The sequence below is a fragment of the Zophobas morio genome, unplaced genomic scaffold (assembly GCF_036711695.1).
Source record: "Zophobas morio isolate AGI-343-1 ecotype UQ-CSIRO unplaced genomic scaffold, CSIRO_AGI_Zmor_V1 ptg000007l, whole genome shotgun sequence".
NCBI classification, from domain to species: Eukaryota; Metazoa; Arthropoda; class Insecta; order Coleoptera; family Tenebrionidae; genus Zophobas; species Zophobas morio.
Window position 1 is genome coordinate 6,309,807 of NW_026972112.1, and position 22,826 is coordinate 6,332,632.

Here is a 22,826-nt window from a genome sequence, read left to right on the forward strand (position 1 = left end):
AAAGTTACTGCATATTTGCATAAATTTGGTGCATATCATATGATCATATTTCCCAAAATTTTGCTGCATATTTTCCGCTCTCTAGCAATAACATATCATATATCCAAGACACAACATCTTTAGATGTAACTGGTTGTAAGTTTTGATACATTATATACAAGTGGAACGAGATAAAAATAGAAAACTTTATTTTTTTAAGTTCCGCTACTTTTTCTTATGCTGAGCTGCCACTCTTCTTATCATCAGAATACACTGGGCTTGAAACCTCTTGACTGCTTTTTCTTCTTGACCGATCTGAGTATTTCCTGCTTTGTGCAATCTCAATTTCTTCAACCAACGTTTTAGCGGCATTTTTGTCACGGAAGTCACAATAACGATCTATATCCTTTGTATCAATAGTAAGGCCAATTTTTTGAAGTTCATTTATTCTTCCAGCAAGCTCCTTTATTTTTAAAAAGAAAAATAACTTGGGAATGTCTTCTCCACTTGGTGAATTAAATTTCTTGTTCATTCGTTTCTTTAAAAAGCAATTGTCGACGCAAAAATATAAAATATAGATAAATCATCGGGACTCACTTTGAACAGTTGCCACTGTTCTTCGGCAGTTTTTCCCGCTACGATCTCAATTTTGTCAGTTGGATGCCGTCTATAATGAGTTTCTATTTCGTCTTCGGTTAGATCGCTGAACTGAGTAGCCTTAATTCGAAAGTGTGTTGCTTTTTCTTTGTATTTTTTAAGACTCTCTTTAATTATTGTGTACCGTGGAAAGTAAATCTGTTTTCGTAATGTGTCCTCGTCCTTGGTACTATATCTTTTCCTAAATTCTCTCTTCAAAAGTAAAATTACTCAGATAATGTACCTAAGTAATCAGATACCTTAAACATCGTCCACTTTCTTGGAAACATGAGCATGTCTGTGAGAGACAACTGCTGACTCCCACTTCTCTTCGTCCGTAACCACGTCGACATCTGGGGATAGTAGATTAAAATTTTTCTTACAGTTCATTACACCTTAAAATTTTAAACTAATTTGACAAGTACAGGGATTTTGACACAAATCGAACGCAACATGACTTTGACTTGCGTAACAAGTGTCAAAGTACATAACTTTTGGTGCTTCATGGGAGTTTCATAAATAATCCACTTTTTAATAATTTATGAGTCGATTTATTCTCAGGTACATGATTTATTTACAAAACTGGAACGCTGGCCATACTGGCAATACCACAGTTGTTGTTGCGATTACGAGCCATCTTGACGAATCCACCAAGACCCCAGCCATCACCCCACGAGTTCTTAACCAACCAGTAGTCTTGACCATCTTCGTTACCGTAACCCACAATCAGTACAGCGTGGGTGAATTTGTTGGGATCGCAGTCAGGGTTGTAGTAGACACCACCGCTGTAGTAGCCAAAGTCACCATCAGCATCAAAGGCAACTGAGACAGGTCCACTATTGGCGACCATATCAGCCAACATGTTCTCATCAGGTCCGGTCAAATAAGCATAACCCGTAAGTCTTGCAGCCACTTGGTCATCCCTGTAGCGACAATTTCCGTTTGCTGCTTCATAAGGATATGCACCTTCTGAGTCAATGCCTCCGTTTTGGGCGACATAGGTGAAGGCGTCGGTCATCCAACCGCCATCACACCCAGCAGCGGCTTGGACGCAATCGACCAGTTGTTGTTCACTGACGGAGATGTCGAGGTTAGCACCATAGGCGAGTCTTTCTTGGGATTCAATGGCACCTGTCTAGATATAGAAAAGTTTTAATATTTATGCTTAACGAACGATGAAGATGGTACTCACACTAGAGAAAGCCCAACAGGATCCACAACCCCCTTGGTTCTTGACTGGTGTGACAATTCCTTGGTCCCTCCAATCCAAGCTGGCGGGAATTTGAACGTTTTCGTCCATACCGAGATCCTTTCTGGATTTGATTTCATAAAGGGGCTTGGGGAGTACGTCGGGCTTTTTAAGACCATGGGTGTATGGCTTCATTTCTTCTTTGGTCATGTCAGCGAACTCGTTGACACCCAAAGTGTACGTGACGAGCCCTTGTTCAAACTTCGCGTTGTGTTCTTCAAAATGTTGTACATTCTTTTGGAAGATTTGTTTGCGGAAGGCTTCTTCTCTGGCGTTGACGTAGCTTTTGCTGAAGGATGTCTGTAAAAGTATTGTTGTCAGTACAAAGTTGCTATTTTTTTTTCAATTTTACTTACTTTGAAGCTTTCCCATTTTGCTTCAACTTGCTCGCTTGTCAAGGCGGCTGAGGTGCCATAAATGGCTAGGGCTACGAGGAGAAGGACTTTCATTGTCGTTGGTTCACTTGATCGACTCAAATGTGATCTTTACATGGTAGTTAAGTCTTATATATTGCACAAGTGGTGAGGGTGGGGGTTCTCAATTTAATACGCGTTAAAAATGTAAAACATAATAGAAGCTACAGATGAGAGGTTTTTAAATACAAAACGATGACGGTACTTAAGTTTCTTGTTGATCCAACAATGATAATATCAGATTGTGATAACAACAACAATGCCAGATTTTAAAAAAACGTTGTGTCTGTGATGATTAAGTTAAAATTGGTTTGCACGTGACGCGTTTTTGACTTTTGTTACTAACTGAATCTTTTTGTATACATATATGAATGTCGACCTTGTATTTGAAAATAAATCACTAGTGAAATAACGTCACTACATAACAACAAGTACAAATGTTTTAACTGAAATTTATAGAATCACCACTTCTTGTGTGACAAATTTAGAAAAAATGTTGTGAAATTCTGCACGCAAGTTTTACTGAGAACTCTTTGAAAAGTGTGTTTCTGACGAGTAAAATTTTGACTTATTAAAAATCATATTTTCGGGATTTGTATATTTATGTATAAAAAAATCAAAAACAAAAACTCATTTGTGTTTATTTTTTTTATCGCATCACATCGAGATGAAAATCGATATCAATCGACGTGACAATAGATACTTGGTACTCAATGAAAAAATATAGTCATCTGCACCTTTCTAATTCAACTTTGTACCCGAAAAAAATGCGTTTTTCATCTTAAAAATCGCGTCAAAGAAATGTGGTCCAATCAAAAGCAACCGAATCAGCGAAAAGAATGTTTTATTGTTTGTAACCATCGTGATCCATTAGATCCAGTAGGTTGTTAAACTCTGATTTTCTGGACTTTTTAACTACTAACTGACGTCAGCATCCGTTACAGACAACTACGCATTTGACGAAGTGTTTTTATTGTTATGGGACAACTACATATTAAATTACATTAAACTCAACAAAGGTTTTACTTTTAGGTATAACAACAATATGTACTAGTATAGCTACAAATTTTTGAAGATTTGTTTTTGCTAGAATTTTTGCCTTGTCAAATTACCGTCAATTTGAAAATTTGAGTTGAAAATGCAACAATCAACGACAAACTTTAAAAAATTCATGGCTGCCTTTGGTCGTATTTTTACTACTCTCTCGGCATAATGTCTTACTTTTGTTGTTAAAACGCTCATCAAAATTTGTCACCAACAATGAAATGACGTAATCTCCAAATTTTACAATAGTAGATGATGTAATTTAAATTTTATATCCTACGGTTATGGTTTATGAATCCGTGTTGAGTTTTTACCTTAGACGTCAAGATTTTTGGAAAAAAAATCAACATTTTCCAATTTACAGTTATTGGAGGCATGTTAAATCGCTAGTCAAAATTTATCCGTTCATGCCCCCAGGAATTGATGTCATCTTACAATTTTGTCGAATAAATGTTATGTATATGTTAGAAAGTAGCATCATAGTTCTGAACTTGTGGTTGATAAATACGCTATTAAGATTTTTAGGCTTTTCGATTTATCAATTTTTAACTGTAGATGTCTCCATGTTTCAATATTTCAATTTTGGATTTTTTCAGTTTTTCCATTCTTCAAATTTTCGATTTCTCGATTTTTTTATTTTTCGATTTCTTAATTTTGCGATGTTTCAATGATACGATTTTTGTCCTCTTCAATTTTACGATTTTTAAATATTCCGATATTTCAATTTTTCAAATTTTGTCGTTTCTAAATTTTCAGTTTTTCGATTTCTGAAGTAAACCTTTTTTTTATTTTCCCATTTCTCGACTTCTATTTTTCCAATTCTTCAATTTTTCAGGTTTTCTTGACTTTCCAATTTTTCGATTTTTTAAACTTACGATTTTTCCACTTTGCTTTTTTAGTTTTTCGATTTCTTGCTTTTCCAATTTTTAATTTCTCAATTTTGGATATTTCTTTCAGTTTTGGGATTTTTCAATATTTAGATTTTTCGATTTTTCGATTTCTGGACTCCTGGATTTCTTACTTTTGGATTTTCAATTTTTCGATTTTTCAATTTTTCGACGGCTTTATACTTCGATCTCTCAATATTTCCACTTTTCGATGTTTTAATGTCTTAAAATTCTAGGTTTTTCGATTTCTCAAGTTTTCAGTTCTTCTATATTTCAATTTTTTAATTTTCCGAATTTTTCTTTTTTAAAATTTTTCAATTTTTCAGTTTTTTTATTGCTCGATTTATCGAATTCAGATGTTTCCATGTTTTGATTGTTCAATTTCTGGATTTATCAATTTTTCAATTTCTCGATTTATCAATTTTTCAATTTTTATCTCTTCTTCGCGGCTTTCCATTCGTCGATTTCTCGATCGTCTGATTTTTCTCAGTTTTTGATTTTTGTTTTGATTTTTGGATTTCTCGACTTTTCCAATTTTTACTTTTGGGCTTTCCAATTTTCCAATTCTTCGATTTTTCAACTTTGCTTTTTTGGTCTTTAGATTTCTCAATTTTCCAATTTTATAATTTCTCAATTTTTGGATGTCTTTCAGTTTTGGGATTTTCCAGTATTCTGATTCTTGGACTTTTCAATTTTTCGACTTCTGGATTTTTGGTTTTTCTATTTTTACTTATGTTTTCAGTTTTTCATTTTTTAAATTTTCGATTTTCGAATTTTTTTTCTACACTATATTGATTTTTTAGTTTTGCGATATTTTAATTGTTCAATGTTTTAAGATTTAGATTTTTGATTTCTGGATTTTTTGATTTTCAGTTGTTCAGTATTTCTATTTTTCAATTTTTCAAATTTTGATGTTACTAAATTATTAGTTTTCCGATTTCTCAATTAATCTGTTTTTGAATGTTTCTTTTCTCGACTCCTCTCGACTAAATTTCGGTTTTTTAGTTCTTCAATTCTTCGATTATTCGACTTTGCTTTCTTGGTTTTTCGATTTCTCAATTTTCCAGTTTTTTTATTTCTCAATTTTTGGACATTTCTTTCAATTTTGGGATTTTCCAGTATTTTGGTTGTTCGACTTTTCGACTTTTGGATTTTTTGATTTTTTGATTTTTTATTTTTTGGATTATTAAACTTTAGATTTTTCTATTTTTCTACTGTTTTATATTTCGATTTCTCAATTTTTCAACTTTTCGATATTTTAATTTCTCAATTTAAAAACATAGATTTTTCAATTTCTCGAGTTTTCAGTTCTTGTATATTTTAATTTTTCAATTTTCCGAATTTTTAAATTTTCGATTTATCAATTTTTTGAGTTCTCGACTTATCGAGATTCGGATGCTTCGATGTTTTGATTGTTCAGTCTCTCAATTGACCATTGTTTCCATTTTTAACTTTTCCATTTTGGCCTAATTCGGTTTCTCAATTTTTAGATTTTTGGACTTTTCGACTTTTCGACTCCTCGATTTCTCAATCTTTGGATTTTTCGATTTTTTGATGTCTCAGTTTTTAATTTTTCGTTGTTTTCAATTTTCCAATTTCTTAAATTTTCGAGTTTCGTTTTCCCGATTTGTTGATTTCTCAATTTTTTCGATTTTTAAATTTTAGATTTTCCAATTTTAATTTTTTTGATTTTTTGATATTTCGATTTTTTGATTGTTCAATCTATCGATTTATCAATTTTTCCATTTTTAACTTTTCGATTTTTCTATTTGTCCCATTTCAGTTTCTCAATTTTTCGATTTTTCGACTTCTCGACTTTTCGACTCCTCAATTTCGTGATCTTTAGATTTTTCGATTTCTGGATGTCTCAATTCTTGAATTTTTCGATTTTTCTGATACTTCAATTGTTCAATGTTTTAAACTCTAGATTTTTCGATTTCTCGATTTCTCGATTTTTCGATTCTTCAATTCTTCGATTTTTCGATTTTGCTTTTTTGGTTTTTCAATTTCTCAATTTTCCAATTTTTTTATTTCTCAATTTTTGGATATTTTTTTTAGTTTTGGGCTTTTCCAGTATTTTGATTCTTGGACTTTTCCATTTTTCGGCTTCTGGATTTTTTGATTTTTCGATTTTTAATTTTGTGGAATTTTAATTTTTCGTTTTTTAAACTTTAGATTTTCAATTTTTCAACTGTTTTTTATTTCCATTTCTTAATTTTTCAGCTTTTCGATATTTTAATTTTGCAGATTTTAAAATTGTAGACTTTTCAATTTCTCGAGTTTTCAGTTCTATATTTTAATTTTTCAAATTTCCGAATTTCTAAATTTTCGATTTCTGAATTATTCGATATAATACAAATTTTCCAATTTCTCAAATTTTCGAGTTTCCATTTCTCGATTTGTTGATTTTTAAATTTTAAATTTTCGATTTTTAATTTTTTGATTTTTTGTAGTTTGGATTTTTCGATTTTTCAATTTTGCGATGTTTTAATTGTTAAATGCTTTTACATTTTAAATTTTTCGATTTTTTGATTTTTTAGTTTTTCAGTATTTCTATTTTTCAATTTTTCTAATTTTGATGCTGCTAAATTTTCAGTTTTCCGATTTCTCAATTTATCGAAGCTTTGATTTTTCAGTTCTTCAATTCTTCGATTTTTCGATGTTTCCACTTTGCTTATTTGGTTTTTCAATTTCTCAATTTTCCAGTATTTTAATTTTCTCAATTTTTGAAATTTCTTTCAGTTTTGGGATTTTCCGCTATTTTGATTCTTCGACTTCTAGATTTTTGATTTTCCTATATTTTATTTTTTTGGTTTTTCAGTTTTTTTTCGTTTTTTAATCTTTAGATTTTTCAATTTTTCGAGATTTCAGTTCTTCTACACATATTTTAATTGTTCAAATTTCATAATTTTTAAATTTTCGATTTTTGAATTATTCAATTTTCCAATTTTCCAATTTCTTAAATTTTCGAGTTTCCATTTCTCGATTCGTTGATTTTTAAATTTTAGATTTTCGAATTTTAATTTTTTGATTTTTTGTAATTTGGATTTCTCGATTTTTCAATTTTGCGATATTTTAATTATTGTTAAATGTTTTAAATTTAAAATTTTTCGATTTTTCGATTTTTTGATTTTTTTGTTTTTCAGTATTTCTATTTTTCAATTTTTCTAATTTTGATGTTGCTAAATTTTCAGTTTTCCGATTTCTCAATTTATCGAAGCTTTGATTTTTCAGTTCTTCAATTCTTCGATTTTTCGATGTTTCCACTTTGCTTATTTGGTTTTTCAATTTCTCAATTTTCCAGTTTTTTAAGTTCCCAATTTTTGAAATTTCTTTCAGTTTTGGGATTTTCCGCTATTTTGATTCTTCGACTTCTGGATTTTTGATTTTTCCATTTTTTGTTTTTTGGATTTTCAGTTTTTTTTTCGTTTTTTAATCTTTAGATTTTTCAATTTTTCCAGATTTCAGTTGTTCTACACATATTTTAATTTTTCAAATTTCCTAATTTTTAAATTTTCGATTTTTGAATTATCCGATTTTTCAATTTTCCGATTTTTTAAATTTCCGAGTTTCGATTTCTCGATTTGTTGATTTTTCAGTTTTTCGAATTTTAAATTTTAGATTTTGAAAGTTTTATTGTTTTTGATTTTTTGATGTTTCGATTTCCCCATTTTTCAATTTTACCATATTTTAATTTTGCAATGTTTTAAAATATTCTCAGTCCTTCAATATTTTTTAATTTTTCAAATTTTGACATTCCTGAATTTTGCAGTTTCCAACTTTGCTTTTTTGACTTTTCGATATCCCAATTTTTTGATATTTCGTTCAATTTTATTATTTTTCAGTTTTTCGTTTCTTCAATTTTTCTTCTATTTTTCAATTTTTCCATATTTCACTTTTGGGATTTTTTGGTATTTTTACTTTTTGGATTTTCAATTTTTGGTATTTTAAACTTTAGGTTTCTCAATTTTTCGACTGTTTTATACTTCGATTTCTCAATTTTTGAACTTTTCAATTTTTAAAATTCGGTTTTTCGAGTTTTCATTTCTTCTATATTTCAATTTTTCTATTTTCGGAATTTTTAATTTTTTTTTGGATCAAACAAGTTCTTAGGCGACGAAAAGGTCACAAACCGCACTAGTAAAATCTCAGTTAAAATTAACTTGCTTATCAGTATAATTATAAATAAAAAAGAAAATGTGAATTCAACAATTATGGCCTTCAGTTGAAGTGTTTCATTGTTTTTAATTTTTTGCAGTTAAAATTAGATTGACAGTTTTTCTTTAAAAAAGACCTACGTTATTTAAGACGTAACTACTTATCACTAGATTACACTAGAGATAAAGATATAATGATAGTTTTGGATTTATTGTATTCGTGCAAAAAAAAATCAGGAATTTGTGTATTGTTCTAATCTCAACTAGCACTTAAAATAGCAAACTATATTTTGCTATAACACTATATAAATACAAAATAACACACAACTCTAAATTAGTGGATAACGAGCAATAGACGCGATCCCACAGTTGTTCTCCCTATTTCTCCCCATTTTAATATAGCCACCATCTCCAAACCAAATCCCCCAGGAATTTTTAACCAACCAGTAATCTTCCCCATTGTCATTTCCATACCCCACAATGACTGCAGCATGATTGAAAATCTCAGTCGTGTTCATACAGTTTTCTTTGTAATAAACACCATCTTGGTACACTCCACGCCATATCAGTGGTGATAACGACAGTGACAGGTCCAAGAGTACCAACAACACTTTTCAATTATTCTTCATCACCTTCAGTAACGTTGGCATACCCTAAAATTCTAGCACCTACATTTTCTGCACTAAAATTGCAACTTCCAACACTGTAGTAAATATTAGGGTAGGATTCTAGTGTGTCAATTCCATTGTGATTGATGATGTATTGATACGTCTTATCGACTATCTCCCTATCCAGATAGTCATCACAAGCAAAATTTGAGTCTACACAGTCTATTAAATTCTGTTCACTCAAGCTGACATTTCTTTGTTCATGAATAGCCACGTGGGGTTCGATTGCACCAACCTAAAGTAACTAAAAGTGAAAAAATTTGGTCTGTGTTGACAACTTACAACAGCAAAAGCCCAACATGACTGGCAAAGTAGTTGGTCGTAAACTCGAGAAATGACACCAAAGTCGCGCCAGTCAATACTGTCTGGAACATCTTGTGTAAAAGACGGTCCAGATGACCCTATTTTGACACTAGAGTCAAAGTGAGCACTTGGTTTCGAAGAAAATAGTTCTTGCTTGCTCAGGTCTGTAAATCTGTTGACACCAACCGAGAAACTTGAAAGTCCTTGCTCATACTTTTCGTTTTGTGCTTTAATAAGCTTCAAATTTTCTAGAAACACGTTCTGACGAAAGTTTTCTTCGTCTGGGTTTTGGTACACCTTGTGGTAAGTTACCTTAAATCTATTGGTTAGAGAGGGGTTAAAAAAATCGACGCTTACTTTAAAAGAATTCCATTCTTCTACAGCAAATACAGTTTGAACGAAAATCAAAAGACACAGTTTCATTTTTGTCAAGACTCAGACACTCAGAAATATTCTAATTGACATTAATCAACAAGTTGCTAATTCATTGTCAAGTGTACAATGATAACTTATCTCCCTATAGTACTTATTACATTCTACACCAAATTTTGTTCTCCTATTATAGGATAAGTGGCATATGTGGCAATTCCACACAAGTTGCCTCTATTTCTAGCCATCTTGATATACCCATTCTCTGAAAAAGTAGTACCCCATTCATTTCTAACCAACCAGTACTCTTGCCCATCCTCTTCCCCATACCCAATTACAGTGACCGCATGATTGTACGGCTCCTTTATATCAACACAATTTTCTTTATAATACACCCCAGTCCGGTGTACCATGAAAGTCAAATCAACCGATATCATCACGGACACTGGACCAATAGTACCGACGACACGTTTCAGTTCCTCTTCATCACCTTCAGGAACTCTGGCATAATCTGTAATCGTAGCCCCTACATTTTCAGGTTTAAACCGACACTGACTGGTTTCTTCATCGTATGGGTACGATTCCGCGGTGTCAATACCATTATCGACGATATACTGATAAGAGTCTTCCAAGGCCGTTCTTACCATTTCTTGGGTACAATTAAAATCGGGGTAAACGCAATCGATTAGATTCTCTTCACTCAGGGTTTGGTTTTTGCGATTTAGGTGGATACCGACGTGTGCTTCTACCGCAGCTACCTAAAGTAAAACTTTTGTATTTTTTGTTGTTTAGAAATATTGAACTACGTACGACTGCGAAAGCCCAGCATGATAAACAAAAGTCTTGGTCTACGATGGGTGGAATCACGCCATAGTCGCGCCAGTCGATGCTTTCTGGTACTTCGGTGTCTGAAAGAACTACCTTTTTGGTTTTGGTTTTTTGACGATGGGTTGGTCGGGACGCTTTTGCTAATTCGTTGACAGTATGGTCGGCGAATTTGTTTATTGCAACGGTGTATGTGACAAGGCCTTGGGCATATTTTTGGTTGTGGTCTTCAATGGTCTGCATATTTTTGAAAAATATTGATTTGCGGTAACTCTCTTCTGCTTGATCTTGATATATTTTGGCGTAGGTTTTCTAGAAAAATATACTTTGTAACAATAAGGAAAAAAAGTAAAAAATTAACGTACCTTAAATTTCTCCCATTCTTTCTGGTCATATTTAGTACTATAAATAGTTTGGTAGCAGGAAATTAAAAATAAAAGGAACAAGAATGACTTCATTTTGCTAGCTGTTGCTATTAAATGTGATGATTTTCATTAATGTTCATCTCTTTTTTATCTTATCTTAAGTATTAATTCTAGTAGAAGAAATTTAGAAACGTTTTCAGTTAATACAAAAAAATTTTGCATGGTTAGAGTTTTTTCCAAGATCATATTTACAACAAGGCTCAGTACGTCTCCTCGTGATTTGAAAAGTTGATTGAAAAATTTGTATTTTTTAAATTGAAATCGTTGATTTATTTTTACTATTATCTTTTGAAGTACCGGTACTTAGTTAATTTTTGACAAATAGTGTGTTATCTTAATAAGTTTATATTAATGGATAACGAGCAATGGAGGCGATTTCATTGTTGTTGTTGTTTCTGTTGTGATAACAACAGTCACTGGTCCTACAGTATCAACAACGGTCTTCAGCATTTTTTCTCTGCTTCAGTAATGTTAACATAACAAGCAATCGTAGCTCCAACATTACTAGAACTGAAACGACAAGCTCCAACGTTATAAAATCCATATCATAAGCGTAGGATTCAACAGTACAATTGGCCGAAATTTCATTTTTAAAAAAGTTGTCTAAAAATTTCGAAAAAATTCGAGGAAGTGAGTTGCAAAGCTCGAAATCTACAGGAAAATGTGTTTAGTTAAGTTAAGAAAATGTCAAAATTTGGCCGAAATTTGAAGGACGAAAAAGTACGAAAAGGACGAAAAAGGACGAAAAGGACGAAGAAGGACGAAAAGGACGAAAAACGACGTAAAAGGATGAAAAAGAATAATGAGGACGAAAAAGACGAATAGGGCGAAAATGGACGAAAAAAGGACGAAAAGGAGGAAAAAAGACGAAAAGGACGAAAAAGGACCAAAAGGACGAAAAAGGGTTATACGGACATAAAAGGACGAAAAGGATGAAAAAGGACGAAAGAGACGAAAAAGGACCGAAGAGACAAAAAGGACGAAAATGGACGAAAAAGGACGAGAAGGACGAAAAAGGACGATTAGGACGAAAAAGGATAATGAGGACGAAAAAGGATAACGAAGACGAAAAGGAGGAAGAAGGGCGAAGAAGGACGAAAAAGGACGAGAAGGACGAAAAAGGGCGAAAAGGTCGAAAAAGGACGAAAAGGACGAAAAAGGATAATAAGGACCAAAGAGGACGAAAAGGACAAAAAAGAATAGTAAGGACGAAAAAGGACGAAAAGGGACGAAAACGGACGAAAAGGACGAACAAGGACCAAAAAGGATAATGAGGACGAAAAAGACGAAAAGGACGAAAAATGACCAAAAGAACGAAAAGAATGAAAAAGGACGAATAGAACGACAAAGGACGAAAAGAACGAAAAGGAAGAAAAAGGATAACAAGTAGGAAAAAGGACGAAAAACGACGAAAAAAGGATGAAAATGGACGAAAAGGACGAAAAAGTACGAAGAGGACGAAAGAGGACAAAGAAGGACGAAAAGGACGAAAAAGGACGAAGAGGACTAAAAAGGACGAAGAAGGACAAAAAGGACGAAAGGGACGAAAAGGAAGAAAAAGGATAACAAGGACGAAAAAGGACGAAAAGGATGATAAAGGACGTAAAGGACGAAAAACAACGTAAAGGACGAAAAAGGATGAAAAAGGACGAAAAGGACGAAAAAGAATCAAAAGGACGAAAAGAATGAAATAGGACGAAAAAACGAAAAAGGAGGAAAAAGACGAAAAAGGATAATAAGGACGAAAAAAGACGAAAAGGATGATAAAGGACGGAAAGGACGAAAAAGTACGAAAAGGACTACAAAGGACTACAAAGGACAAAAAGAACGAGAAAGGACGAAAAGGACGCGAAAGGACAAAATGGACAAAAAAGGACCAAAAGGACGAAAAGAATGAAAAAGGACGAATAGGACGAAACAGGACGACAAGGACGAAAAAGGACGATTAGAACGAAAAAAGGATAATGAGGACGAAAAGGAGGAAAAAGGACGAAAAGGACGAAAAAGGACGAATAGGACGAAATAGGACGAAAATGACGAAAAAGGACGAAAAAGACGAAAAAGGACCACAAGGACGAGAAAGGACGAAAAAGATAAATAGGATGAAAAAGGACGACAAAGACGAAAAAGGACGAAAAAGACGAAAAACGACGAAAAGGACGAAAAAGGATAATAAGGACGGAAAAGGACGAAAAGGACGAAGAGGACGAAAAAGGGCGAAAAGGTCGAAAAAGGACGAAAAAGATCAGGACAAAAAGAACGAAAAGGACGAAAAATGATAATAAGGACGTAAAAGTACAAAAAGAACAAAGAGAATGAAAAAGGACGAAAAAGGATAATAGGGACGAAAAAGGATGAAAAGGACGAAAAAGGATAATACAGGCGAAAAAGGACGAAAAAGGCTAATGAGGACAAAAAAGACGAAAAGGAAGAAAAAAAATAACAAGGACGAAAAGGACGAAAAGCAAGAAAAAGGATAACAAGGACGAAAAAAGAATGAAAAAGAAGAAAAAGGATAACAAGGACAAAAAAGGACGAAAAGGATGCTAAAGGGTGAAAAGGACGGAAAAGGACGAAAAGGACAAAAAGGACTAAAAGGACGAAAAAGGACTAAAAGCACGAAAAAGGACGAAAAGGACGAATAGGATGAAAAAGGAAGAAAAAGGTCGAAAAGAACGAAAAATGAAGAAAGGGATGAAAAAGGACGAATAGGACGAAAAAGGACGAAAACTGCGAAAATGACGACAAGGACGAAAAAGGACGAAAAGGACGAAAAAGGACGAAAAGGACGAAGGACGAAAAGGACGAAGGACGAAAAGGACGAAGAACGAAAAGGACGAAGGACGAAAAGGACGAAGGACGAAAAGGACGAAGAACGAAAAGGACGAAAGACGAACAGAACGAAAAACGAAAAAGACGAAAAGGTCAAAGAATGAAAAGGACGAAGAACGAAAAGGACGAAGAGCGAAAAGGACGAAGAACGGAGAGCACGAAGTACGAAAAGAATGAAGGACGAAATGGACAAAGAACGAAAGGGACTAAGGACGAAAACACGTGGACGAAAGGGACTAAGGACGAAAATGTCGCCAAAATCATCAAATCCTCAGGATACCAAAATCCTCAAATCCTCAGAATTGCAAAATCCTCAAATCTTCAGAACAGTAAAATCCTCAAATACTCAGAACTCAACAATCCCCAAATCCTCAGAAAATCATAATGCCCAAATCCTTAATACACCTTAATCCTTAAGTCCTCAGAACACCATAATCCTTAAAGCATCAAAACAGGACGAAAAGGTAGACGAAATTGAAACATTCAAAAAATTTCACTTGGTTGTCACCGAGCAATAGTTTCGGAAGAATCGGCACGAAGTGCGAATTTTCCAGAATCGACCTTCGAAATATCGAAATTTTTAGAAATTTTCAAAAATTCGCACTTCGTACCGATTCTTTCGAAAATATTACTCGGTGACCATCAATATCCTAGATTTTGGGAATCAGCGTGTCGAGATCTACGTTCCTAAATTTTTTCAGAATTTTCAGACAACTTTTTTAAAAGTGAAATTTTTTCAGTGGTCTTCCCTTCTTCAAATTTCGGCCAATTTTTGACATTTTCGAAACTTAACCAAACACATTTTCTTGTAGATTTAGATAACTGCAACAGTTTTTTCAGAATCGACCGTCGAAAAATCGAAATTTAGAAATATTCTAAAATTCACATTTCATGCCGCTTTTTTCGAAAATGTTGCTTGGTAACCATTAACATGCTATAGTGACGTAGATCTCGATATGCTGATTCCAAAAATATAGCGTGTTGATGGTCACGGAGCAACAATTGCGAAAGAATCATTGCGAAATGCGAATTTTTGAAGATTTCTAAATCTTGTAATCTACAAGTTAAATTTCGAAAATGTCAAAAATTGGCCGAAATTTGAAGAAGTGATCACAAGTAAAATTAGGATCTAGACAATCGATTAGGTTCTGTTGGCTTAAACTGACATTTTGTTGGCGATAGATGTCCATGTGGGCTTCTACCGTACCAACCTCTAAGAAAAAATAACTAATTTTCTATTTCTAAATTTTTAAAGATATTCATTTTTATTCAGATGATCAGAGATTGAAGAGATATATGAGTATTTTAATTATAGGTCACTGGTGTATTGTTGGAAGGAATTTATTACACGTTACAGCTAGTGTGACAGTTGTTATCTTGTCCTGATGATACAGCGATATTTCAAGTTTTGGTAGGTATTTACTGATACGATTTCAAGTACATTTCTTTGTTATAGGTATATAATCAAACTACTTATAGTGTATAAATGGTCATACATTTGAATTTACATAATTGGATAACGTGCAATGGATGCAATTCCACAGTTGTTGTCTCTATTCCTGGCCATTTTAATGTAGCCTTCCTGTCCAAACCAAGTCCCCCAAGAATTCTTAACTAACCAGTAGTCTTCGCCATTTTCGTTCCCATACCCAACAATTACCACAACATGGTTAAAAATTTCACTAGTGTTCATGCAGTCTTCATTATAATAGACACCATCTCGATAACTAGTCCACATGTAATCAGTGGTAATAACAACAGTAACTGGTCCAATAGTACCGACAACGGTTTTTAGTTCATCCTCATCGCCTTCTGTAATGTTAACATAACCTGCAATTGTAGCCCCAACGTTTTTAGAACTGAACCGACAAGTTCCTACAGTGTAAGATTCATACGGGTACGACTCAACGGTATCAATTCCATTGTTATCGATTATGTATTGGTAAGTCTTCTCGACCATGCCTCTATCTAGAGATTGGCCACAGGTGAAGTTGAGGTCTACACAATCTACCAGATTCTGCTGACTCAGACTGACGTTTTGTTGGTGGTAAATTCCCATGTGAGCCTCCACAGTGCCCACCTAAATAAAAAAAATAGAAACATATAAAATATCGAAAAATCTTTGTAACCTACAACTGCAAAGGCCCAGCACGATTCACAAAACATTTGATCTGCAATTGGTGTTATTACTCCATAGTCTCTCCAGTCGATGCTATTGGGTACATCTTCAGTTCTTGAAGTCCTAGAGGATGGCTTTTTCTCGACGGTTTCACTTGCTTGTATACGACTTGGTTTAGTAAGTTCTCCTTTTGTCAAATCAGCAAACTGATTGATTGCCACCGAGAAAGAGGAGAGTCCTTGCTCAAACTTTCTGTTCTGTTCTTCAATTAGCTTCAATCTTTCCAGAAATACTAGTTTGCGGAAATTTTCTTCGCGCGGATTTGCATAGGACTTGTTGTAAGTTTTCTTTAATTTAAAAGATTACAAGATTGCAGATACAGTACTAGGACTTACTTTAAAAGAATCCCAGGCTTCTGAAGCCAGTAAGGACGGGACGAGTATAAGTAGGCACAAAAGAAGCAGTTTCATTTTCTACTAGTAGCCTTACAAAATCAACCAAAAACTGTTAACAGATAATTTTATAATAAGGCGAAATTTTCCTTTTACGCCATGAATATAGATTAGAGATTATAGGTGATTAAATTTGATTAGAGATTGTCAGTGCTCGCATATTGTTGTTAGAAGATTTCAATGTGATAAGACGAAATGTCCCTATTATTATACTTGAGTATTATATTTTACCACTTGAAACCAGTTATTTCATTCTATACAGTAATCTAGGTTTTTGACAACGGATTAAATACATGTGCTAAAATTTTTATTTGCATATTTTACATAATTGGATAGCGTGCAATTGATGCAATTCCACAGTTGTTGTCTCTATTTCTAGCCATTTTAATGTAGCCTTCCTGTCCAAACCAAGTCCCCCAGGAATTCTTAACTAACCAGAAGTCTTCGCCATTTTCATTCCCATACCCGACAACTACCACAACATGGTTAAAAATTTCGGTGGTATTCATACAGTCTTTATTGTAATAAACACCACTTTGATAAGCACCCCACATCATATCAGTCGTGATAACAACCGTGACTGGCCCAATAGTACCGACGACAGTTTTCAGTTCTTCTTCATCACCTTCTGTAACGTTAACATAACCCGCAATTGTAGCTCCAATGTTTTCAGAGCTGAAACGACAAGGTCCTACATTGTAAGATTCATAAGGGTACGATTCAACAGTGTGAATTCCATTGTTATCAGTTATGTATTGGTAAGTCTTATCCACCATCTGTATGTCTAAATACTGGTCGCAGTCAAAGTTGATATCTACACAATCTACCAAATTTTGCTGACTTAGCCGGACGTCTTCTTGTCTGTAAATTCCCACATGAGCCTCCACTGTGCCGACCTAAATAAAAATTAAAAATATGAAATATCGAAAGATCTTTGTACTTACAACTGCAAATGCCCAGCATGATTCACAAAACATTTGATCTACAACTGGCGTTATTACTCCATAGTCTCTCCAGTCGATGCTATCAGGTACATCTTCTCTAGGTTCTGAAGGTCTAAAAGAGGGTCCGACTTTTCCACCTTGTAAACCATCTGGTTTAGTCTTAAAGAGTTCGTCTTTTGTCAAATCAGCAAACTGATTGATTGCCACCGAGAATGAAGAAAGTCCTTTCTCAAACTTCTGGTTCTGTTCTTCAATTATCTTTAATCTCTCGAGAAATATTTGTTTGCGGAAATTGTCTTCTCCAAGGGTTGCATAGGATTTGTTGTAAGTTTTCTTTAATTTAAACTATGAGATATTTGGGTACAAAAGATTTGGACTTACTTTAAAAGAATCCCATACTTCTGAAGCCAGGAAGGTCGGTATAAGTATAAGAAAACACAACAAGAACACTTTCATTTTCGATAAACGTCAGTTCAGTAAACAATAAATACTTTTTCGATATAACTTGTATTAATACAGATCAGAGATTGTAGACGACTGACTTTGATTGAAAGCTGCCAATACTCCCATATTGTTGGCAAAAGAATTCGATTAATATTATAGATTTGAAATATGAATACTTATCTTTAGTTATTTTAGGCTTCCGATAAGACGGAACGTTTCACTATTGGATATTTAAAAGATCAACTACAATACATTTTTATTTTTTTCATTTAATTCATCTACATAATTGGATAACGAGCAATGGACGCAATCCCACAGAGGTTGTCTCTATTCCTAGCCATTCTAATGTAGCCATCCTCCCCAAACCAAGTTCCCCAAGAATTCTTAACAATCCAATAATCTTCGCCGTTTTCATTTCCATACCCCACAACTACCACCACATGGTTAAAAATTTCAGTGGTATTCATACAATCTTCACTGTAATAAATACCGCTTCGATAAAGTTCCCAATCTATATCAGTAGTAATAACAACAGTAACAGGTCCAATAGTACCGACAACAGTTTTTAGTTCTTCTTCATCACCTTCTGTAATGTTACCATAACCTGCAATTGTAGCCCCAACGTTGTCAGAACTGAACCGACACTCTCCTACGACATATTCGTAAAGGTATGAGTCAACAGTATCAATTCCATGGTTATCAATTATGTATTGGTAGGTCTTGTCGACCATGTTTCTGTCTAAATATTGGTCACAATCAAAGTTGGGGTCTACACAGTCTATCAAATTTTGCTGACTCAAGCTGACGTTCTGTTGTCGATAAATTCCCATGTGAGCCTCTACAGTAGCGACCTAAATAAAAATTTGAAAGTTGGATATACAACCAAAAATTAAGCCACTTACAACAGCAAAAGCCCAGCATGACTGACAATAGAACTGATCTGCAACGGGTGTTACTACGCCATAGTCCCTCCAGTCGATGCTGTCGGGGACATCCTCCCTAGGTAAAGGTCTCAATGGTCTAGCAGATGGTTTTTCCTCAACTTCGCTATCTGATTTAGTTTTAAAGACTTCTTCTCTTAACAAGTCAGCAAACCGATTGATTGCCGCCGAGAAAGAAGAAAGTCCTTTCTCAAATTTTCTGTTTTGTTCTTCAACTAGTTTCAACTTTTCCAGAAATATCTGTTTCCGGAAATTTTCTTCCCGGGCGTTTGCATACGATTTGTTATAAGTTTTCTAACATAAACTATTAGATATATGAAGACAAAATGTTTGGACTTACTTTGAAAGCATTCCACTCTTCTGAAGCCAGTAAGGGTGGGACGAGTGTGAGTAAACACAAAAGAAACAGTGTCATTTTTGATACGCGTTAAGTCAGTAATAATAAATGCTTTGTTATATTGATAGTCTTATAAAAGCGACCAAGATTTTATACAGATAATTTATAATTAATTACGTGCTATTAAGGGAGATTAGAGATTGTACTTAGATGATTTACTTTGATTGGAGGCTGTCTGCACTCATTTGTTGCTACAATCAGATGAATATTAGAGATTTCTGAAATAACAATCTACGGTTATTTAAAGCTCTTGATAAGATGAAACGTATTTATTATTACTTAACGACAAAAAATTTTTGCAGGTCATGTATATCAAGGTGTCATTTCCGTTTCATAGCATGACACTACCTATCGTTAAATACTTGAGGCTTCTTTTTGACTGTTCCACTATGTTTACAATATTTGAACCCGTTTTTGGTTACATTTCATTCCTTTCAAACTTCGTCGTTTTTATGTATTGTTTTTTCACACAAGCATTTGAAAACGTCACTCCACTACAAGAGATCATAGAAGAAAAAACAATAAAGTAGTCGATTCGGCCGTTTTCGTTTTATTCTTATTCAATGATGAATATTACATGTTTTAGTTTTAGTTTATATAATTTTGTACCATGTGTTAATTCAAAAAACAGGATAACTAGCATAGCTGGCAATCCCACAATTGTTGTTACGATTCCGTGCCATCTTAATGTAGCCACCCAGCCCCCAATTCGGACCCCATGAATTCTTCACCAACCAATAATCTTGCCCATTTTCGTTACCATATCCAACAATGACAACCGCATGTGTGAAAGTAGTCGTGGTACATGAAGGGTTGTAGTAAACACCACCACTATAACTAGCAAAAGGACCATTAGCATCTATAGCCACAGAAACCGGTCCTTGAGTTACAACCATATCCTTAACCATGTCTTCATTAGGTCCGGTCAAGTAAGCATACCCTCTGATGCTGACTTTCGATCTACCAGAGTTATACCGACAATAGTAATCTAACCCTTGATAGGGATAATCCCGATCGTAGTTAATTCCTCCATTTCTTGCAATATACATATAGGCATCTGCCATCCATCCTCCACCACAACCACCAGCTTCCGGAACACAATCCACCAGTTGCTGTTCGCTCAAAGTAACCGTGGAACCATAACGAATTTTGTAGTGGGATTCGAGTGCACCGGTCTGGAACAAATCTTTAATTTTCTTTGTATGTACTAGTACTAGAAGTACTTACTGTTGAAAACGCCCAGCAGGAACCACAACTTCCTTGGTTTTTGACGGGCGTTACCATGCCACTGTTACGCCAGTCGAAAGACGCCGGTAGCGCTGCTCTTGAGGAAACAGACCCATTAGCTGGAATTCGAATCAGAGGCTCTGGTTCTTCCAAAGGTACTTGCAACCCGTGGGTGTACGCCATCAGTTCTTCTTCTGTGTAATCGGTGAATTGGTTGACGCCCATTTCGTAGGTTTCTAAACCCTTTCTGTACCGTTCGTTGTGATCTTCTATTTCTTGGATCTTCTTATGGAAAATTGTTTTTCTGAAGCGTTCCTCTCGAGCGTTGCCGAAACGTCTTGTGTTTGATTGCTTTAAACATGTTGTTTGTTAATAATTTTTTACTTTTTTGGACACTTACCTTAAACTTGTCCCATTTTTCGTTAACCGCAGTTCTGGGTAAAATGGCTTGGGATGTGTAAAAAATCACTAGTAGAACGATGAGGATCTTCATTTTGGCTGTTGTTGGTGGTTTTTGATACACTCTTCAGAAAATCGTGTCTTTTTATACTGTTTTGCGACAAGGCGTTTGTGATGGTTTTTGTTTGTTTATTTGTCTTTATAACATAATTCCGAGATTTTGGATTAGTGTTATGATGATAGTTTTAATCTCGTTTAAGTAACGGCTTACTATTATTATTTGTGGAATTTAACACTTTCCTAGAAAAGATAATTAATGATGTTATAATATTTGAAAAATGTTTGGAATACGTGAAAAGATAATTTTAGTTTCATACTTCCGCAACATAATAGTTAATTCTTTAATTGTTTCCATTCGTGTGTTTAATTAATTTATTCCTTATTTAATTGTTAAGTTTCTACGAATAATTTAGTGGATATAAAATTACTTTTTAAGTATTTGTGATTGTTTCAATGTACGTAAAAAGTGCGTAACTAAAAAACCCAGTTTTACAGGATATTGAAAATTAACTATTATTAACACAGCAGGAAAATATAGTTTCAAATAAAATCAACAAATAGCTACAGTGTGGCGAAATATTTACTGCAGACAATATATGTAGCTGCAATTAAAATATTCAGTTAACTTTAATTAAGTAATATTTATGCAATAAAAACAACTTCAGTGAACATTTTTACTTTTTCTTTTTTAATATATATATGTATAATTTCCTTTCAACAACACGACACTGAAAAACATGTATCTCATGGTAATTTCTTGCAGACCAGTAAGGATTTTGCAAATAAGCTCCTCACGACGAATAAAAAACTCACTTCGATTTTCTGCACTGTCTTTACAAAAAGAGATTTTCTCATATTTTCTAATTTAAAACCTAGTTACTTACTTGTCATATTTATGATTGTTCGAATTTAAGTGAAAAGCAGTTTTACAGGTATGTCGGCACAATAACACGTTGGTTAACAGAGAAAGATAAGCGGCCTCGTGGTCTAGTGGTAAGGGCACCTGTCCGGCAAGTGGGTGAAGTGTGGTTCACAGAACATTCAAAGTTAACTATTATTTTGTTTCCAGTACAATTTTGGAAAAAAATAAATTTATATTAAAACCACAGCATAATAGGAAAATATAGTTTAAGATAAAAATCCAGAAACAGCTACACTGTGACGAAATATTTGCTATGGACAATATATGTAGCTGCAATTACAATATTTAGTTAACTTAAATTAAATAACTTCAGTAAGCAGGTGGTAACTGTTTTATTATTTTTTGATAGTAATACAATCGTGCAGTAAAGTTTTATCATAAACTTCATAAAAGTCATAAAATTTGTATGAGATTAAATCGGTATTTGGATCATTTTTGTATTACCAGTTCGTTCAAAGAACTCAGAATTGCTGAAACTTGAGAACATAACATAATTCAACGTCGTTTCTATGCAGTAATAAAAGCATATGACAAAATTCAACTGTATTGAAAAAACTAAATAAATAGAAAGTTGGAATACGAAGTGAGATTACTTTTTCTGAACTCTATAGACTTGGAAGGTATGCGTAACTAGCTATTGCGCAATTATTATTTCTATTTCTGGCCATTTTAATATAACCATCTATTCCCCAGTCCGATCCCCACGAATTATTTACCATCCAATAATCATGACCATCACCTTGTGAACCATCTGGTTAGTCTTAAAGATTTCGTCTTTTGTCAAATCAGCAAATTGATTGATTGTCACCGAGAATGAAGAAAGTCCTTTCTCAAACTTCTGGTTCTGTACTTCATCTATCTTCAATCTTTCTAGAAATATTTGTTTGCGGAAATTCTCTTTTCTAAGGGTTGCATAGGATTTGTTGTAAGTTTTCTTTAATTTAAACTATGAGATATTTGGGGACAAAGGATTTGGACTTACTTTAAAAGAATCCCATTCTTCTGAACCTAGTAAGGCCGGTATAAGTATAAGAAAACACAACAAGAACAGTTTCATTTTCTATAAACGTCAGTCGTTCAGTAAATAATAAATGCTTTTTCGATATAACTTGTCGTATTAGTACAGATCAGAGA

At 33.8% G+C, this 22,826-nt stretch overlaps 7 protein-coding genes and 1 pseudogene across 7 annotated transcripts; all 8 read right to left on the reverse strand.

Annotated features, from left to right (window-relative positions):
* Positions 1-204: 204 nt before the first annotated feature.
* LOC135124046 (uncharacterized) lies at positions 205-1,051 on the reverse strand. Its single transcript, XM_064048904.1, has 3 exons — positions 876-1,051; positions 577-828; positions 205-517 (listed from the first exon to the last, which is right to left on the reverse strand). Exons 1-3 carry the CDS (start codon positions 966-968, stop codon positions 215-217), a joined length of 648 nt encoding a protein of 215 aa, XP_063904974.1. The 5' UTR covers positions 969-1,051; the 3' UTR covers positions 205-214.
* A 92-nt stretch (positions 1,052-1,143) lies between these two features.
* LOC135124047 (procathepsin L-like) lies at positions 1,144-2,361 on the reverse strand. The gene is made up of 3 exons (XM_064048905.1): positions 2,221-2,361; positions 1,808-2,164; positions 1,144-1,750 (listed from the first exon to the last, which is right to left on the reverse strand). The coding sequence occupies exons 1-3, from the start codon at positions 2,311-2,313 to the stop codon at positions 1,190-1,192; spliced, it is 1,011 nt and encodes a 336-aa protein (XP_063904975.1). The 5' UTR covers positions 2,314-2,361; the 3' UTR covers positions 1,144-1,189.
* Positions 2,362-8,694: 6,333 nt separating this feature from the next.
* LOC135124373 (procathepsin L-like) lies at positions 8,695-9,769 on the reverse strand (annotated as a pseudogene).
* LOC135124369 (procathepsin L-like) lies at positions 9,769-10,993 on the reverse strand. The gene is made up of 3 exons (XM_064049395.1): positions 10,896-10,993; positions 10,516-10,842; positions 9,769-10,463 (listed from the first exon to the last, which is right to left on the reverse strand). The coding sequence occupies exons 1-3, from the start codon at positions 10,986-10,988 to the stop codon at positions 9,873-9,875; spliced, it is 1,011 nt and encodes a 336-aa protein (XP_063905465.1). The 5' UTR covers positions 10,989-10,993; the 3' UTR covers positions 9,769-9,872.
* Positions 10,994-15,291: 4,298 nt separating this feature from the next.
* Positions 15,292-16,376, reverse strand: LOC135124372 (procathepsin L-like). Its single transcript, XM_064049398.1, has 3 exons — positions 16,302-16,376; positions 15,921-16,253; positions 15,292-15,867 (listed from the first exon to the last, which is right to left on the reverse strand). The coding sequence occupies exons 1-3, from the start codon at positions 16,374-16,376 to the stop codon at positions 15,292-15,294; spliced, it is 984 nt and encodes a 327-aa protein (XP_063905468.1).
* A 272-nt stretch (positions 16,377-16,648) lies between these two features.
* LOC135124371 (procathepsin L-like) lies at positions 16,649-17,791 on the reverse strand. The gene is made up of 3 exons (XM_064049397.1): positions 17,684-17,791; positions 17,303-17,635; positions 16,649-17,254 (listed from the first exon to the last, which is right to left on the reverse strand). The coding sequence occupies exons 1-3, from the start codon at positions 17,756-17,758 to the stop codon at positions 16,679-16,681; spliced, it is 984 nt and encodes a 327-aa protein (XP_063905467.1). The 5' UTR covers positions 17,759-17,791; the 3' UTR covers positions 16,649-16,678.
* A 233-nt stretch (positions 17,792-18,024) lies between these two features.
* On the reverse strand, positions 18,025-19,102 carry LOC135124374 (procathepsin L-like). Its single transcript, XM_064049399.1, has 3 exons — positions 19,028-19,102; positions 18,649-18,981; positions 18,025-18,597 (listed from the first exon to the last, which is right to left on the reverse strand). The coding sequence occupies exons 1-3, from the start codon at positions 19,100-19,102 to the stop codon at positions 18,025-18,027; spliced, it is 981 nt and encodes a 326-aa protein (XP_063905469.1).
* Positions 19,103-19,640: 538 nt separating this feature from the next.
* Positions 19,641-20,955, reverse strand: LOC135124370 (procathepsin L-like). Its single transcript, XM_064049396.1, has 3 exons — positions 20,712-20,955; positions 20,312-20,662; positions 19,641-20,259 (listed from the first exon to the last, which is right to left on the reverse strand). Exons 1-3 carry the CDS (start codon positions 20,802-20,804, stop codon positions 19,705-19,707), a joined length of 999 nt encoding a protein of 332 aa, XP_063905466.1. The 5' UTR covers positions 20,805-20,955; the 3' UTR covers positions 19,641-19,704.
* Positions 20,956-22,826: the final 1,871 nt, after the last annotated feature.

Coding starts and splice junctions, on each gene's coding strand:
- LOC135124047 (XM_064048905.1), bottom strand. CDS start 2,313: ATGAAAGTCCTTCTCCTCGTAGCCCTAGCCATTTATGGCACCTCAGCC. Junction 2,165..2,220: donor CAAAATGGGAAAGCTTCAAA/GTAAGTAAAATT, acceptor ATACTTTTACAG/ACATCCTTCAGCAAAAGCTA. Junction 1,751..1,807: donor CCTGTTGGGCTTTCTCTAGT/GTGAGTACCATC, acceptor TTCTATATCTAG/ACAGGTGCCATTGAATCCCA.
- LOC135124374 (XM_064049399.1), bottom strand. CDS start 19,102: ATGACACTGTTTCTTTTGTGTTTACTCACACTCGTCCCACCCTTACTG. Junction 18,982..19,027: donor AAGAGTGGAATGCTTTCAAA/GTAAGTCCAAAC, acceptor AGTTTATGTTAG/AAAACTTATAACAAATCGTA. Junction 18,598..18,648: donor CATGCTGGGCTTTTGCTGTT/GTAAGTGGCTTA, acceptor ATTTTTATTTAG/GTCGCTACTGTAGAGGCTCA.
- LOC135124046 (XM_064048904.1), bottom strand. CDS start 968: ATGTCGACGTGGTTACGGACGAAGAGAAGTGGGAGTCAGCAGTTGTCT. Junction 829..875: donor GAAAGTGGACGATGTTTAAG/GTATCTGATTAC, acceptor TTACTTTTGAAG/AGAGAATTTAGGAAAAGATA. Junction 518..576: donor AACAGTGGCAACTGTTCAAA/GTGAGTCCCGAT, acceptor TGCTTTTTAAAG/AAACGAATGAACAAGAAATT.
- LOC135124369 (XM_064049395.1), bottom strand. CDS start 10,988: ATGAAGTCATTCTTGTTCCTTTTATTTTTAATTTCCTGCTACCAAACT. Junction 10,843..10,895: donor AAGAATGGGAGAAATTTAAG/GTACGTTAATTT, acceptor ATATTTTTCTAG/AAAACCTACGCCAAAATATA. Junction 10,464..10,515: donor CATGCTGGGCTTTCGCAGTC/GTACGTAGTTCA, acceptor GTTTTACTTTAG/GTAGCTGCGGTAGAAGCACA.
- LOC135124370 (XM_064049396.1), bottom strand. CDS start 20,804: ATGAAGATCCTCATCGTTCTACTAGTGATTTTTTACACATCCCAAGCC. Junction 20,663..20,711: donor AAAAATGGGACAAGTTTAAG/GTAAGTGTCCAA, acceptor ACATGTTTAAAG/CAATCAAACACAAGACGTTT. Junction 20,260..20,311: donor CCTGCTGGGCGTTTTCAACA/GTAAGTACTTCT, acceptor GATTTGTTCCAG/ACCGGTGCACTCGAATCCCA.
- LOC135124371 (XM_064049397.1), bottom strand. CDS start 17,758: ATGAAAGTGTTCTTGTTGTGTTTTCTTATACTTATACCGACCTTCCTG. Junction 17,636..17,683: donor AAGTATGGGATTCTTTTAAA/GTAAGTCCAAAT, acceptor TTTAAATTAAAG/AAAACTTACAACAAATCCTA. Junction 17,255..17,302: donor CATGCTGGGCATTTGCAGTT/GTAAGTACAAAG, acceptor ATTTTTATTTAG/GTCGGCACAGTGGAGGCTCA.
- LOC135124372 (XM_064049398.1), bottom strand. CDS start 16,376: ATGAAACTGCTTCTTTTGTGCCTACTTATACTCGTCCCGTCCTTACTG. Junction 16,254..16,301: donor AAGCCTGGGATTCTTTTAAA/GTAAGTCCTAGT, acceptor TTTAAATTAAAG/AAAACTTACAACAAGTCCTA. Junction 15,868..15,920: donor CGTGCTGGGCCTTTGCAGTT/GTAGGTTACAAA, acceptor TTTTTTATTTAG/GTGGGCACTGTGGAGGCTCA.